The following is a 16,299-nucleotide window of genomic DNA, read 5'->3' as shown; positions in this document are numbered from 1 at the left end:
ACACAGTGCTTGAGGTGAATCGGCGGGGGGGGGGGGGTCAGTGAAAGGACTTATCATGAGGTGAATCGTGGGACGAGGGGGGGGGGGGGGGTCAACTGCAAGCGCTATGTGTCCAAGTCAGTGTATTGAACTCACCTCGGTCTTCAACCCATGGTTGTGAGTGAGGCATGAAGTTAGACTCACGGAAGTGACTCTTTCAATACACGTTGGGGACTGATATACCCAGAGTTCGTAACGAGTCACTACAGCAATAATCGTCTACTAGAGTGTCTACTGGAAGTGTGCATCCTTTTTGTTACAAGGAGGTTCAACGGGCGAGTAAGGTTGAGTGACAACGGGTGTGGACCGTTGTGATCAGCTGTTTTAGCGCAGTTCTCCAGTGAAGGGGGGGGGAGGGGGAGTCTCCCTCCGCAGCCGGTTGGCGTAATCTTGGCACAATTCCGTTGTACAGACCAACGTTAACAGCAGCCCTGTCTGTGCACACGGAGACCGACTGTTGTCCGTGATCTAACCGCCTTCTGGAAAAGCTTCACAAGTACGTCGGTACGCAAATGTGCTTTTTGAGACAAGTGACGGTATGCATTTCAGATTGTTGCCACGCATGCATACTTGCGTACCAGTTATCTGCACCCCTGCATATAGTAAAGAAATGAGTATAGAACATTGCATTAAGATAACATATAAATATATTATGATTATTTCCAAAAATGTCAAGCAAATAACACTACAAATCCTTCAATTTGGTTTATATGGTTATCAGTGGCAGAATTGTTTTCTTGTTCTTTATTTCCCTTATAGAAGACTATTTAGGGATGCTAATTAAATGTTGGATGTCAATTGTTTGAATTGTTATGGCTGTTTCTTTTTCGCCATTCTATTTCAAGTCTGTTTCTCTGTCAAGACTCTCTTAACAGATATTTTGAATCTAAATATTATACTAATAAAGAAAATGAAAACATCTAAATATAATTACCCTGACATTTCTTACTGAACATTTACTTAGCCCACTTTTAAAAACTCCTCTTCAACAATATCCATGACACTAATGTTGTTACTAATGTGATACTTGGCAAGCTTTAACAAGCTATTAAGGGTTTAACGTAGGAGTTTTGATCACTCATATGAGCTGTGATAAAGCATTGGCAGGATGCTCACCATATAATTAAGAATTCATTGGCAGTATGGAAGGGTTACTGGTCGACTGTATCAAACACATTCAAGTGTAGAATAGTACTTTTACTTAAGGTGTCAAGTTGGGGACAGAAATATTAAGTAAAGCTGTACACTTATACCTCTGGAGCGCTTCTTCCTTCCCTCTGCATGAAGTAATTCTTCTTAAACTCGTAATAGGGGTTGTACTGATTCCAAGGCTGCAGAAAGTCAAACCTACAGTAGACAGAGGGAAGAACACATACTTTATAAAATGATTGGTGACCACTTACTGTATAGAAGATAAGCCAATGGATGATGAAGAGCTTTCTGCAATATCTAAAGTAAAGTTACTGATAAGATTTTCTAAAACCGAGATGTGACCGGAGCAACAGATTTATTTCTGGTGAGAAACACTTACCGTGGATCATTCTTGGCACGGACACCAGCCTCGAACTTAACACCGTTCCTAGCCACGTACTCGGCCAGCTTGTCTATGACTGGCTGGGAGTCGGGTGGTGGGGGGATGATGGCTTGTGGCGCTGGTGTGGAAACTTGAGCTTCAGGTTTAGAACTGTTTATGGGCAAATTAAAGATGTTGAAAGAAAAAATAGTCATTTCAATTTACTTTAAGTAACTGATTCATCATACCCTATGCATAGAACAAACACTAAAAATAAAGCTTTTTAGTTAAAAATGTAAATTAGCTCATTAGAAATCAGTTTCTTCTTGATCAGGAGCTCCAAATAAATTAATGTATCAATACATGATCGGGACTAATTTCAAAAGCACTAACTAATCAATTTGAATGTCACTAAAACGAAAGAAACTGGTATTCCCCAGGGATGTGTATTAGTTCCTACCTGATTTCTGGTACAACAGCAGCAGAGCTGGGGACCTGAGAGGGGGCTGTAGCAGGTGGTGCCATTGCGACACTTTCAGGAGGCGTGGGGGTAGTTCCCAGATTAGGCAAAGCCTCCGAAGACATAGGGGGAGCCATGACAGCTGAGGGTATACTGTTATAGTAGGAGCTGGCATCTATACCCGGGGGAGGCGGGGCCAGGCAGAACGTTCCGTCGGGGAGCATGTAGTACCCATAGTACATTGCTGCAGTTTTGAATGTAAAGAAAAAGAGAAGTATCATGTAGAGTGACCTTTCGAAAATTGAAATTGTGCATAATTCATGTGGACACAAACTGCATTATATAGTGCTACAGCCATTCAATACATACAAGATTTGAGAGGATCATATCTTTTGTTTTTGTTGAGAGTGTCACAGTTGTCTTTAAACTCTACGGTGATCTCAACACTAATAGTTTTTGTGATGTGTAATGCTCTATTGTGTAGGATGTTTCTCTGTATGGTTGAAAGGAACTGTTATTTGTGTTCACAAAGAGTAAAGGGGTGATTTACTGATTCATTTCAGAGGCTTTCCATTATTGCCATCTATTTCAACCTTGGAGAAAAACATCCACGGGTCAGGGAAAACACATCGGCAATTGGAAATAGAAACTGTCAAAATCAGTCTTGTTTAGTAGCCCATACATAACAGAAATGCTACATTCGGGCTCAGTGATGATGATGAAATAATATTTTCATGGCAAGAAAAGTTGGAAATAGATCATAGTCTTTTAGGAACGCGGAGACATTTCCCTTATGAAGTGGACCCCCAAACCCTTGAATGATCTCTTTGTTTTTCTCAATAAACATGCACACTATTTGTAAATCTAATGTGGTTGTTGTGATCAAACGTCAAGAGATTAGAGGTGTGGAAGTTTTTATTATATGGTTGTGAAGGGCCTTCAGTTGTTGACACTTGTGTGTGTTGTATCTGTTTTACATACGCTTTCCTGTTCGCTGTCGAAGTAGGTTTCTATGTTAAGTTGAATACGTGTGTTGCAGGAATGTATTTAAATCAGCGGAGGTGAGAGAATATAAATCAAGGTGTGTGAAAGGGTCATGTCTCATATCAGTTAGCATTACAGAGTCTCTTTATTGAAAAGAGACAGGGCATGAGGAAGGGGGCAATACAGGGACAGGGACACAATGAATCGTCAGTGTCAAAGTGGGAACAGTGTGATATTAACACATTAGTCACTGAGCTGGTTGACATTAATGACACATGCAATTTCCGCCGGTCAGGAAAATAAAAAACGACAGCAGAAGCTTTCATTTACAAACTTGACGGGTGTTACAATATTGGGATGAAGACGTAAGATGTGGAAGGTTAAAAAATAAATGGAGTTTAATGGTCGGTCAGATAAATAGATGGTCAGATAGATGGATGATCGGAGGGTAAGACATATTTCATAGATTGACTTTAATGTGAAAGTTGGAGCCGCTGTTATTGTGAGGTCTTTAGCACGCTTATATCCATTAGTGTCTGTGGAAGAGATTTAATACACTAAATTAAGGCAGGCAATCCAATTCAAAAGAGGTAATGGAGCAGCTTATTATCCACGCCCTGTATTAACATCATGATAACAAAAAAAATGTTCGAAAGGACAAGAGGAGGCTTTCTCATTGTATCAAGTAGCTACATGCATGGGCAGATTAGCAGCCCCCGTGTTGAGCAATAATGCATATTAACGACACTAACCAACGAGGTCATTCACAACCAATTTGTTAACAGTCTTATTTCTTTAGCAAAGATCAGATCAAAGGACGCCCTACACAAATATCTCAGGGGTGAATAAATGGCATTAATGGAGAAGTTAACACTTTAGAAGGGGCCGATGATTGTGGGTTTATTCAAGCAGCCGTTTCAGGGGAGGATGGAGTCATACATAAATGTGTTGAAGTGGAAGCCTTATAAATAACGTGAAGAGGGGCTGGATGTGACTCATCGTGGATGGGTTCACATATGGACTTGCAAACAGAACGTAGTACAAGAGACAGGCATTATTTCGTATTTGATGGTTATGTCTTTCATTCTAGAAATTATAACGTTGCATATAGTGGCTTTCTATGTGGGAAGAATAAAAGGCATTCCATTGGCCTGTTATTTATATTAATACAAGTTTTGCCTCTGTGTTTAAGGGTCTTACTATTACAATTCAGTTCAGGATCTTGGGTTTATATCTTTCATGTAATATGAATACATTTAAATTAAATTAAAAATTCACTATGTTTAGATCCCCTTTTAGCCGGTTATGAAACCTCTCATGCTGTGGCAAAATGATAATCTGGCACACACCAAAACAAGTCCTTCCCTGTTCACCTCTATGCTCAATAGAACTTCGCTGACAGATGTTGAAAATGCCTTGGCATCGATTAAAGACTGGTCAGCATTTAGTAGTGGGGAGCTGTATTGATCAACCAGCAGTGGCAGAACACGAGCATCAAGAAATGTTCAAATAGGGAAAGCCAAATGGCAGTTTTCTGTGGTCAAAAGTACGCTCAGCAAAAATGCAGTTTTAATTTGCTCAAACAAGAGCAAAACAACAAAAAGGGATCAAAATAAAGAATACCAGGCCCAACGTGATCACAATTAGATCATTTAAAGACAACAACAAAGAAAATCTATATACTCACGGTCAGCAGTGTACTGCGCTGGTGCGCTGGGAGCAACTGGTTCTGGCACTTCCTCTGGTTTGGTCTCAACCACCGGTACCACCGGTACCACGCCATTCCTTTCCAGTCGGGTTTTTCTGACAAGTTCTGCCAGAGGATGGTCGGGGTCCATTACATGTAGAGGCTGGAAGAAGAAGAATAAGGGAAGATTCAAACAATCTATCTCACATTATGTTAAGAGACACTTCACACAACATGAGATAAGACCATTTTACAGTAATCATTTAAATCTCTCTAAACTCATAACATATTAACTGCAGTGCAGTATATACAGAATGTAGCAGTTAACCCAGTAATATATGAACTGTGAATCCTTAGTAGAAAATGAGTAGCCGATTTGAAAGTAGAAAGCCTTCTTGATGGGAGGCAACTATCAGACAGCTTGCTATTAAAAAGGAGCTCATTATGTTTCTTTCAAAAAACATACTTCCATTCTTGCTGCTCTGGTGAAGACTAATGGCTGTGCTGGCAATGCACATGAAAGAACTAACACAAACACTTAACAGCATGAAGACAGGGAAACAGAATAGTTATTAGAGAATGCAGTAATGGGCATGTGAAGTACTAAAAGCATGTTCATGTAATTTAAATGGCAGTGGTGGCCTTCCAGTTAAGAAAGCCTAAATTAAGAGGAGAAAAAAGATAAATATGATGATTTAAACTTTATCCAACAGGTAAGGCTCCACACTGGGTGGCCTACACTCTATTTATAATACCTTCACAAGCTCCTCCAGGCGAGAGCACCTTTTAGGGGCGAACAGGCTGGGATGGAGGTAACTGCCATCCCCATCATCATCTGAATCAGAGTTGGAATCTACAGCGAGGAATGCAAGAGACAAAGTAATGAGCACACTGGGTGTAGGAACTTTTTCTGACACCTCCAGATGGTTTCAGTGACTGCGTTGTGTAACTCGCCCTGCGACTGCTCCTGCTTCTTGGAGGGGAAGTTGTATCGGCCTTCCTTCATGGCCCGCAGGATGAGTCTGTAATACGGGTTGAGGTAATGGTCGAAGCGGAGAAAGTCAAACTGGGAGTTGCCAGACTGCTTGGCCTTCAGGACTATTTCAAACTGAGCCCCCTGCTGAGATACAAAGTTGGCCGTCCTCTCGATGATGTTATGGGTCTTGATGGTTGCAGGCTAGGAAGAAAAAGGCAGAGAATTAGCACGAGTGATAAACTGACATCTATATATGTCAGTTTATATGAGAATTTTTCATCTGTAGAAGCAATTTAGAGGCTCATTACCAAAAGTGAAAAATATGCAGGTCTTTCTCACATAAGCGTGAGAGCACCAGACAGCTGCACATAACATTAGGATGCATGGCACAGTGTATAAATGGCTTCTTTAAACCAAGGACACAAGCCATTTTGGCTCCGAGGCATTTTCATGCCAGGCACTCTTATGTTCATTGTGCCGACATTCATTCTTAAAATACACATGAGGTGGAATTCAGCGGAACAAGAAATAGTCCATTATTCATTCATTATTGTCCCCCTTCTGTGCTTTTAATGATTAATCATTGTCATTACCTAGAGAGTGCAGAGAAGTGCCGCAATTTTCAAACAAGAACACACATATCTCATCATGATGAAAGTCACAATAAATACTAGCTTTCAGGAAAGCAGCCAAAAAGATGCCAGAGTTTAACAGTAACTGCACATTATTGTGTTCTATGCTGCCAAGGACTTCCTGACATACAAGGGCCTTTCGCTTTATGGACTTAGCAATTAGGTGAAAAGGGGGCGTTTAATACGTGTTTTATGTTGGGATATACCCAAGAAAAGCATCTTCTGACACGCCTGTATAACTGAGCTTGTGTTAATGCGCTAAAGCAAGACATAACTAACGTGTAACGGTCATAGGATTGCCAGTATTTGCCTTGTGTTATCTCATGTACTGTAAGCACAGAATCTCGCCAGGTTAACCGAAGTGCATAACCACTGATTGCGGCTTCATTTCCAAATCTGATCTAGGACCGTTGTTGCATTTAATTTCTCTTTTGACAAATTGTATTTTCTGCAGTGGGCACTGGGGGTTATCTAGTAAAAACCTTGAGTTTAATAGAGAAATCAATACAAACAGTGTATGCAATGTGTACCGCATTCAACTTGTTTATATGAATATCCTTTTTAATTAGTTGTCCAAGATGCATCACAATGTACAGGTTAGATTTGGGCCAAAGACCTTTGACATGCAATTCCCTTGTTCTAATAACCAAAGACACATTAAATAGAAATATATTCTGAGAAGGATATCTCCTGACAATCTAGGGAGTAGACAGTAATAGTATATGCATATCATGTGCAGCATCTTTCTTATGCAGTGTATGAATGCATGTGTGTGTTATTGCTGTTCTGGAACCAGCTTGCTATATTCTGAAAGTATACACATGCCATAGCATTAAAGCTTGTCTCTCTCCTCATGCATAACAAAGTGTCAGTGTAAGGGGGTCACTGGGGGTTCTGGGTGCGGGAGGGAAGATTGTCTGACAAAAGAAAACCACCAGAATAAAAGCAACAGCTATGAATTTAAATGTTTTGATCTTGTTAGTATCATTGTATGTTGTATGATTGTAAAGCTTGTATGTGGAGAGATATATGTCTACATATGTGGCGTTTTGTAGCAGAGGTGTGGTAATACATAACAAGTAATACACTTTAATGACATAGGCTTTTCAGTTGAAGGGGGAAAAGAACAGGTTCACATAGAAATGCTTGAATTGCTATTGATTGGATTGTCATCTAATGATGAGATGTGTCAGGGTGGCTTAACACCTCAAACCATATCTCATGGAAACCCTGTTAATCAAGTTTTAGTTTCCGAGATTTTTCTGAAATGTTTTTCTATTAGACCTTCTGATGCTAAATCTAAACTGTTATGGGATTGTATATATGTATGTTATGTTTATATACACATACTGAATGTATATATGATTTTCATAGGCTAAGTAATGTTCATGTTGTTCAGTAAAGAACATGCCTAAACCAATCCGCTTCTAAATAAGGGGAAAGCCAGGCATTTCCCCTCATGCCCTTGTTAACATCCAAAAAGTTGATTTGGAAGTGTTCACGAGTTGCCTAAATGTTCCTGTTATTGTGCAAAACCACTGAACATATGCACGTTTATATGTTGAGTATTTTTACTGTGTATAAGAGCACAACAGAGCATAAACAACAATACACCATCTGGATATTTAAGACTCACCAGCTCTACATCGGGGGGGATAGTGAGCCCTGGGGGAGCGACGAACGGCTCCTCACTCTCCTCAGCCTCCGCCTCTTCTGAGCATGTGAAGAGATTTAAGACACAAAGAAGAGGATTAACTCTTTAGTAATAACATGTAAATATACCCTGCTGGATATATTCCCAGTGGAGCAGTGACTTCAGATAAAGCATGCCTAAAACTGTATTTAAGAGTGGCCGAACCACATGATCGTCAACATTTCATCCATTATACAAAATGTACCACAGATAGATATTTTCATTCCCTTTCATTTACCTTTATCTGCACATATGGAAACTGAATTACCATTTTAAATGTTGTACTACAGGGAGTTTGCACAGTAACGGCACGTCCACACGGCAGCGTGTGTTGAAGTTTACCGGTGGGCGTGTCTGGCACGCGACCAACAACCAATCACATTTATCTCCCGCCCTGGACACACAAGCACGCGGTTTGATTGGCTAGCGATTGTACTGGCATATGATTTCATTGGCTGACGCTTCCGTCGAATCTTGAAGAGTTGAACTTTTCTCAACTTTTGAAGCGAGCAACGGAGACAAAGCGACGGAACCACAATGCAGTTCGGCAAAGCCTGACCTCACCCCATTCAAAGTGAATGGGAAGCGTCTCCGTTGAAGCAACGCACGCGGCCGTAAGGAAGGATAGGAATTAAACACATAACATCTACAGGGGGGAAAAAAAGACAGCCTTCCCACAATTCCTAAAAATGTAATTTGGCTTGTAGTATATGGTGTGCCATGGGGTACAGTTTCGATACCAGATGTTTTAGACGTGGCCTAAAAGCTTCACAATACCCATGTGTTCACTAGATCTAATGTCCCCTTCTCAACTTCAATTAAGTGATTAGGTAATGTACTTCCAAACTGTGCCCCAATTTCAAAAAGGACGCTCTCTTTAAATAACCTCCTCACTTATATAACAGGATCATTATCATGGTCGACTAGCTTGTGTTTGGCTGCTAATTGTAAAGTGGCATATTATGTAAATCTCAATGGTTATCACACTTTAGTAAATGGATGTACTCTCACTTTTAAATAAAAGCACATTTTCCATTCAACCTTTGGCTGAATCACAAACTGTTAAAAGCTACAGTATGCACTCAGAAGCTCCTTACAGGTAAACAAAACACTCAACAGTCCCACATAGGTCAAATGATTCAGATATTTCAGTGAAGGTAGAGTATGTCAATTAAGAATAAATTCAGCTAATTTTAGATTTTTTTTAAAATCAGGATATGAAATGATTGTCTGTATTGTAAAATGATGGTAACGATCAGTGTTGGGTTTTACACAACAGGTTACAATAATTGTCATGAACAGAGTGACAACTGATAATAAATTCGACTGCAATTAACCTTCTGGCTTTTTTAGCTTTCACTCAGGATATAATTGGAGACAATTTGGATGAATATTGTGATCAATTGTTGTCATATATGTCAGCCCGAACACGTTCTTTCAGGTTTGCATTGCAGTGGGGGACTGACTGTTCAGGATTTTGAATGTGTGATCATGTCAAAGACTTAAAAGACCAAGGACAAAAATCAGCAAACAAAAGTGGTAGCAGACTCGCAAACTCTCACTGACAAATCGGCCATTCTCAACTGCTTTAATGAACTTTTATTTCATCTGGTTCTTTGTTTGAGTCCCTACATTGATCAAACGTAGGTTTGTGTGTATGGATGCACTTTTTACCCCACTTGTAACGTACCGAAACCCGACAAAAAGACGCTTTCCCTGGTTCGGCTGACTGGCACATTCCTTTCTTGTACTTACCCGGTCACAAATAGCACTCTAAAACCTCATGTTGGGAAGGTAGTCTTGTCCCGTAACTTCTACTTTGCACTCTGACCCATGAAAAGGTCGGTACTGTTACTCGGGTTCTGGTGGGTGGCGGGCGTTGCTTCCTCACCGAAGCTCTTCTAAGTTCCAGCTCCACCGGTCGGTCAGAGGTCTAGAGTTGTTGGTTCTTTGGAACTCCTCTTTAAGGCACAACGGTCGCGTGGTTTTGTAGTGAGAGATCTCCTCTAGACGTACCCTCCTTACCCGGTTTTATTGGTCGTTTGTCCACATTTCTGGACACTTTCTGAACCGTGCTTTTGGCCAAATATGGAGCAGGTAACGTTTGTTACCATATATTGTTTCATAACTCTACTGAAAATAATAACTGGTTAATGATAAAGGTGGTTATTTAACCGTTTATTTAAGAATTTAGTTGTTCACTAAAAGAGCTAAAAAAAAAGAGTAAACAGAGAGTATCCACTGCCCATCATCGTCCTCACATTTATTGAATCGTCCGGAGAAGTAAGAAACAATTTGCACTCTTGCACGTGTTAAACCACCGACTTTATTTATGAAACGGGGGACATAACACGTTTCTATTCAGGATATTAACCGGGACGGCGAGGGTTTCTAAAATAAGTCTACGACAAGGTGTCACTCCTTTTTTGACATTTTGTAGAAGATTTATCTACGGGGTAGTGTCGAACCTTGTTACATGTCTTTCCTGACTTTGAGAGTCTTAAATTAGGTGATACCCCCTTAAGTTCCCGGTAGACATTTTCTGTCTCTTGTACGCTGGTGTCACACTCACTCGAAGCTATCAGGATTCTAGCAAAATTTAACGGTCAAACTTACAAATTCAACAAAACTTAAACTATAACTGACTGATTACGTAAAATACAAATAGTTGCATACACAGATGACAGTACAGAAACAAACTAGAACGATGAACATGGAGAACCGGGTCAGTGAAGAACCTTTTCTCTAATTTAGGTTCTCAGAATAATGGGACCCGATTTATTCCTTTCTACGTCCCGAGTTAATTGGTCTAATTTACCAATTACTGGTCACACTTTTTGCCATAGAGACCATAGAACCTAGAAACCCGTCCACATAAGTTGAGAGTCAGAGGGGTCTCTCCCTTCGATCAGACAAATTGACAGGGTCCGGTGCCCTGTTTTCAACGAAGTCGATAAAGGAGTAAGTTTATAAAATTCCACCATCACGGCGGCGCACACACACACACACCCCACCACACACCACACACACCCACAACAAACCACCACAACACACACACACACACAACAACACACACCACACACCCACACCATTCAATCTTTATGTTAGTACCTACCTGTTGGTTTTGTCTTTACACGGTTTTTAGGTCCAACGTGTCTAGTTAGCAACCATTGATGTTGAGGTCCAGCGATCTACTCAAGTGTTTATCGATATTATCTGGACAATACAGCTACACCATATAACTAATTTGTAATTTATACAAAGTGGTGCAGTGATCACACGGCCGGTTGGCTTCAAGTTAGTAGGTAAGTAAGGGGGACCTCTTGCACATACGCGTCTCCGGCGTACCTAAATCTTACAATTTTCTTTGATTTTTACTTTTTTTCCTAATCTTTGACAGGTAAGGCGACTTTATTTTTTTTCACCTTCGTCGTCTTTTACATTTGTCCCATGTCTAGTTGGGGTTGAGTTCCTACTCTTTAGTGTCTTCCAGACCCAAATTCCCATTAAGAAAAATACATAGTGTCACTACACTAATGAATTATTGGTATTGAACAAAATTTCCTCACTTTTTCTCGGGCACTATAACGTAATGATTGATGGTCTTTTCGTAAAAACATAGACTTACGAATCCGTCAATCGCTCTCACAAAAAGGAGTGGCGAAAGGGACAATTCGGAGAGGAGGAGCACCCTCGCCCTCCGCTCGCCGCATATAAAGCTTCGGTGAGCACATCCACGGAAGTTTATGGTCGCGACTGTGATTGCTTGGGGGAAAGAGTTCGCGTGGCCCTCCTCTCCTCCGATTTCTCTTCGCCTTGTGTGGTTTGTGAGAGTTTTGTACGGCATTCGTAAGTTCGTTTTTTTGCGAGAATATTAAGACTCATGACGTTTATTGTTTCCCCTAAAAAATAATTTGGTCAATACCATAAGTTCAAAGTGTAGTGACACTTATGTATTGGTTTCTTGAGGAATTCTTTGGGTCTGTGGACTAGTAGGGACTGTGTAACCCCAACAACTAGCATGGGCACAGATGTAAAGATCGACGGAAAAGGTGAAAAAATAAAATATGTCACGGCCTATAATCTCTTAAGAAAGATTTGGAAAAAAAAGTAAAAGAATAAAGGAATTTGATAAAGATTGGTACGCCGTTAGACGCCGTATGTGCAAGAGGTCCCCCCTACTTCAACTAACTATAACTTTAAGACCGACGTTCTCGGTGGTCCACTTTGCACACTTTGTATAAGAATACAAATAATTATTATGGGGTTGTACCTGGATTTCAAATAATACGATATACATTGTAAGGTAGTATCGCTCGACTCCAACATCATGGTGTTGATAAACTGACGACTTTGTGACTAAAACCCGTGTTAAGACAAACCACAGTGGTACTATGATTGAGTGGTGAGTATGTGGTGTGGTTGTGTTTGTGGGTGTGGTGTGTGGTGTAGTGTGGTGTTGGTGTGGTGTGTGTGTGTGTTGTGTTGTGTGTGTGTGTGTGTGTGTGTGTGTGTTGTGTGTGTGGTGCCGCGCGTGTGGGGTGTGGAATTTATAAACTTACTCCTTTATCGACCTCTCGTGAAACAGGGCCACCGGGACGCTGTCAATTCGTCTTGATACTAAGGGGAGAGACCCTCCTGACGTCTCGACTTTATGTGGACCGGGTTTCCGAAGGTCTTATGGTCTCTATGCGCAAAATGTGACCAGTAATTGTAAAAATTACGACCAAATTTCAACTTCGGGGACGTATTATATTTGGAAAATAAATCGGTCCATTTTTTCTAGTAAACTTATTTTAAGAAAAGGGTTCTCATGGGGACCGGTCCTTCCAGGTTTTCAAATGTTGTCCTAATTTTGTGTCTGTACTGTCCCTTCTGGTATGTCGACATTTTTTTGTGGTTTATTTTTTACCGTTGTTAATCGCAGTTATACGGTTTAAATTTTGGTTTGATAATGTTTAGTAAGTCTTTGACGTTTTAAATTTGGCCCTAAAATCTCATCCTGTATCCGCTCGTGAGTGTAGATGGTTACCACAGCACCCAGAGACAGAATTTCTACTGGACTTAAGGGGGTATCACTAATTTAGACTCTCAAGTCGAGGAAGACATGTTAACAAGGTCGACAGCCCCGTCGTATAAATCCTTCGACAAAATGGGTCAAAAAGAGGGTGACATTGGTCGGTAGAGAACTTATTGTTTAGAACCCTCGCGCCCGTATATCTGAAAGGAAATTTTATGTCACCCCGTTTTCGTAATCAAGTTCGGTGGGTTGACACGTTCAAGAGGTGAATTTTTCTACTTCTTCCGGACATTAAATAGTAAGGATCCATTGGAGTGATACCTCTCTTTTTTACTCCTTTTTTTTTTAGCTCTTTTAGTGTAGCAGACTAAAATTTCTAAATAACCCGGTTGTTAAATAACACCTTTTATTCTCAACAGTTATTATTTGTAAGTAGAGTTATGAAACAAGTATATGGGAAACACCGTTCTGTCTCCAAGTTTACAAGAGACGTTCAGAAGTGTTCAAAAGTGTGGTAGTCATCGACCATAAAAACGGGTAAGGAGGTACGTCTTGAGGAGATCCTCCGTCCACCTACAAAAACCGCGGCGGACCCGTTTGTGCCTTAAGTTGAGGAGGTTTCTAAAAGATACCTACCAACTTAGACCTCTGACCGATCCCGGTCGAGGTCCTGGGACCTTTACCGAAAGCTTCGGGTGAGGGAAGCAAACGTGCCCGCATCTCCACCTGTAACAAGTACCACTTTTCTGTGTCAGTTGGCAAAGTAGAGTTACGGGAGACAACTTACCTTCTCCTAAACAGTGAGTTTTAGAGTGCTATGTACCCGGGGTAAGTAAGAAAGGAAATGTGACCTTAGTTCAGCAGGAACCAGGGGAAACGTCTTTTTTCGGGGTTTCCCTTAACTACAAAGGTTGGGGGGAAAAATGGTTCCATTCCATCACAGAAACCTGTTGGTCGTAAGAAGAGGAGGTTTGTGCAGATACAACTCAAAAATGTTTTTCAGATAAAACCCAAAGAGACTGGGTATACTGTAAGAGGGTTAGAAGGACCTAGTAGATTTACGCGGATTCGTTTGAAGTCTACCGGACCCTCGTACATATGACCGAATTCGTCCCCCTGCAGACGGGTGACCGTCCTAAACCTCAGGGACTGCCGCATCACTACAATGACTACTCGGACACAATGAAACCAAGGGTCGAGAGACGTCAGTAACCGATCCAGGGGGGACCCCAAAGACTTAGAAACAGGGCAAGCACATAGTAAACTTAGGGGTGCCCCTCCTTAGAACGCACCTCCCGGGGTTCTTAGCCTCCCTCTAATAGGTCACCAGAACATACAGAAAGGTAAGATTATTAAACGAGGGTGTCAAACTAAAGAGTTGTTGGTTTTCGCGATATGGATAACCGTCTAGTCGAAGGGTCACGGACCACGTCCAGATGTTTAACACAAAACCCACCATGAAACTTCGGAAACCAAGAACCGGGTATCACCTCAGCCTCACACTGACCAAACTCCAACACCCCTGTCAAGGAAAATATCACCTATTGATCAAGTTGTCCCACGGTAATTAGTCATTGTTCCCTCCCTGGTCTCCCTTCGAGAATTTCGTTCTTCATTTGTCAGACCTCTCGGTCCTAGACAAACAAACACCACTGGTTTATGAATAAATGTCTCCTTAATTGGTTTAAGTTAATTTAAGGATGTTCACTAAGGACCTAAGAAAGGCGGGGTAAGACCCGGAGGAGTATAACTTTCTACATGGATCCTACCCTTTTAATGTCCGGAGAGTAGAAAAATCACCCTCTTGAACGTGTTAACCACCCGACCTGATTGTATGAAAAAACGGGTGACATAATTACACTTTACATCTCCCTTGGTTGGGTTCGTCTCTAATATTTATTTTTGGTGGTTGCGCCTTTCAGACGCTCGTCGTTTCCTACCCGGTTAAATCCGTCGTTTCGTATTTTTTTCACGTTACCACATGAGCTATAGGTTGTTGGTCATTATTTGTATTCCGTGTTACCATGTGTCATAAAGTTTTCAATTCGAGAACATCCGTGACCAGTATCCGTGTCAGTACATACTCGTCAGTGGGTATTAAGATTATTTGTACATTTTTGCAGCGTCTAATAGTTGTACAAAGGAGACAGACATCTTCTCCTTTGTCCTAATAAGAGCATTTTTATTGGAGTAAATAAAAAATCGAAACATTTGTTGTAACAGGTGAATTGACTTTTGTTCAGACAAGTTAATTTCTATGAGGGGTTCTATAAACATTCATCACTGGGAGTAGTTACAGTCAGGGAACCGTATGTTTTAGAACCATCTTATCTACACCATTGAAAACGGTAAGCTTTTTATAGTAGTGAAACTTAAAAAGTCGTAAATTATGGTTTGAAATCAACTATATTCACCCAAAAATACTGTAGTTTCCGTCTGACCTCCTTTAGATCTGAAACGAGATATCTTCGCCGATCTTGTTATTTATTGTCATAAAAAAAGTTTAAGCGAAATTTCTCCCCTTCTTCGCCCGCTCTCCCTAACTGTATCTATATAATGCATATACCATTTTTATTAGAAGGACTTATACCTTTGCGAACACGTTGTGGGAAACGATAGCCCTCTTCCCTTTTCTCCTGGTGCTTCTTACCCTGGTTTAACCCAAGAGCTGAAGTATGCTTTCATTAAATTTCTTGGTTGGATGTCATACGGATCTATTCGGTCATTGACACTCTTCAGAAAGGCGAGTCTACTAACTAGTTGACCAGTTTTGCGGAAATGTTTAAGTACTATTTATCTCGACGGTTATGAAAATGTCAAGGTTAACGGACGTTAATACACAAGTGGATTTAAATTATCGTCGTCAACAACACGCTCACAAAAGAATTGGCCTAACCACGGACTGTTTTATAGTAAACCAGTTTCTATTAAATTCAACAAGTGACTTCTTCGAAAAGTATCCGAAGCGATGTTGTGTAGTAAATAACTTTAACCGGAATATTAATAATTGTCTACTCCTCTAGGGCAGGAAGTCATTTCCTTCTTGTATACGTCTAAAGGCTACAATTCCTTTGAGTAACAACTTTTCCAAGTTAGTTTTACTATTCATTCGCCGAGTCGATATTTCAGACGACGATTAAATTCTTTTCTTCCTCCTTCCAAACAGGCCTAGGGACCGCGCTAAACACACCTAGGTCTAAGACGTTACGAAATACCTGACGATAGCGGAGCTATTTCTCACTTTAACTTCGATTCGGGGCCCTTACCTACCTCCACCATTCCTAGTTACAAGACA

The 16,299-nt window shown here is 40.8% G+C and overlaps 1 protein-coding gene across 1 annotated transcript in view; it reads right to left on the bottom strand.

The window, feature by feature from the left end:
- LOC104965460 (splicing factor, suppressor of white-apricot homolog) overlaps window positions 1-16,299 on the bottom strand; it is a 143,459-nt gene that overhangs the window by 39,838 nt on the left and 87,322 nt on the right. The window contains exons 3-9 of the mRNA XM_010794415.1: window positions 7,928-8,004; window positions 5,638-5,860; window positions 5,439-5,536; window positions 4,684-4,846; window positions 2,013-2,256; window positions 1,571-1,723; window positions 1,293-1,386 (exon numbers count right to left, since the gene is read on the bottom strand). Coding sequence (XP_010792717.1) covers window positions 1,293-1,386; window positions 1,571-1,723; window positions 2,013-2,256; window positions 4,684-4,846; window positions 5,439-5,536; window positions 5,638-5,860; window positions 7,928-8,004 — 1,052 coding nt within the window. The remainder of the gene's footprint in view (window positions 1-1,292; window positions 1,387-1,570; window positions 1,724-2,012; window positions 2,257-4,683; window positions 4,847-5,438; window positions 5,537-5,637; window positions 5,861-7,927; window positions 8,005-16,299) is intronic.

The sequence above is a fragment of the Notothenia coriiceps genome, unplaced genomic scaffold (assembly GCF_000735185.1).
Source record: "Notothenia coriiceps isolate Sejong01 unplaced genomic scaffold, NC01 NC01_scaffold00037244, whole genome shotgun sequence".
In the NCBI taxonomy this organism is placed as follows: domain Eukaryota; kingdom Metazoa; phylum Chordata; class Actinopteri; order Perciformes; family Nototheniidae; genus Notothenia; species Notothenia coriiceps.
The sequence above is the reverse complement of the archived record's forward strand: the minus strand, read 5'-3'. Positions and strand labels throughout refer to the sequence as shown.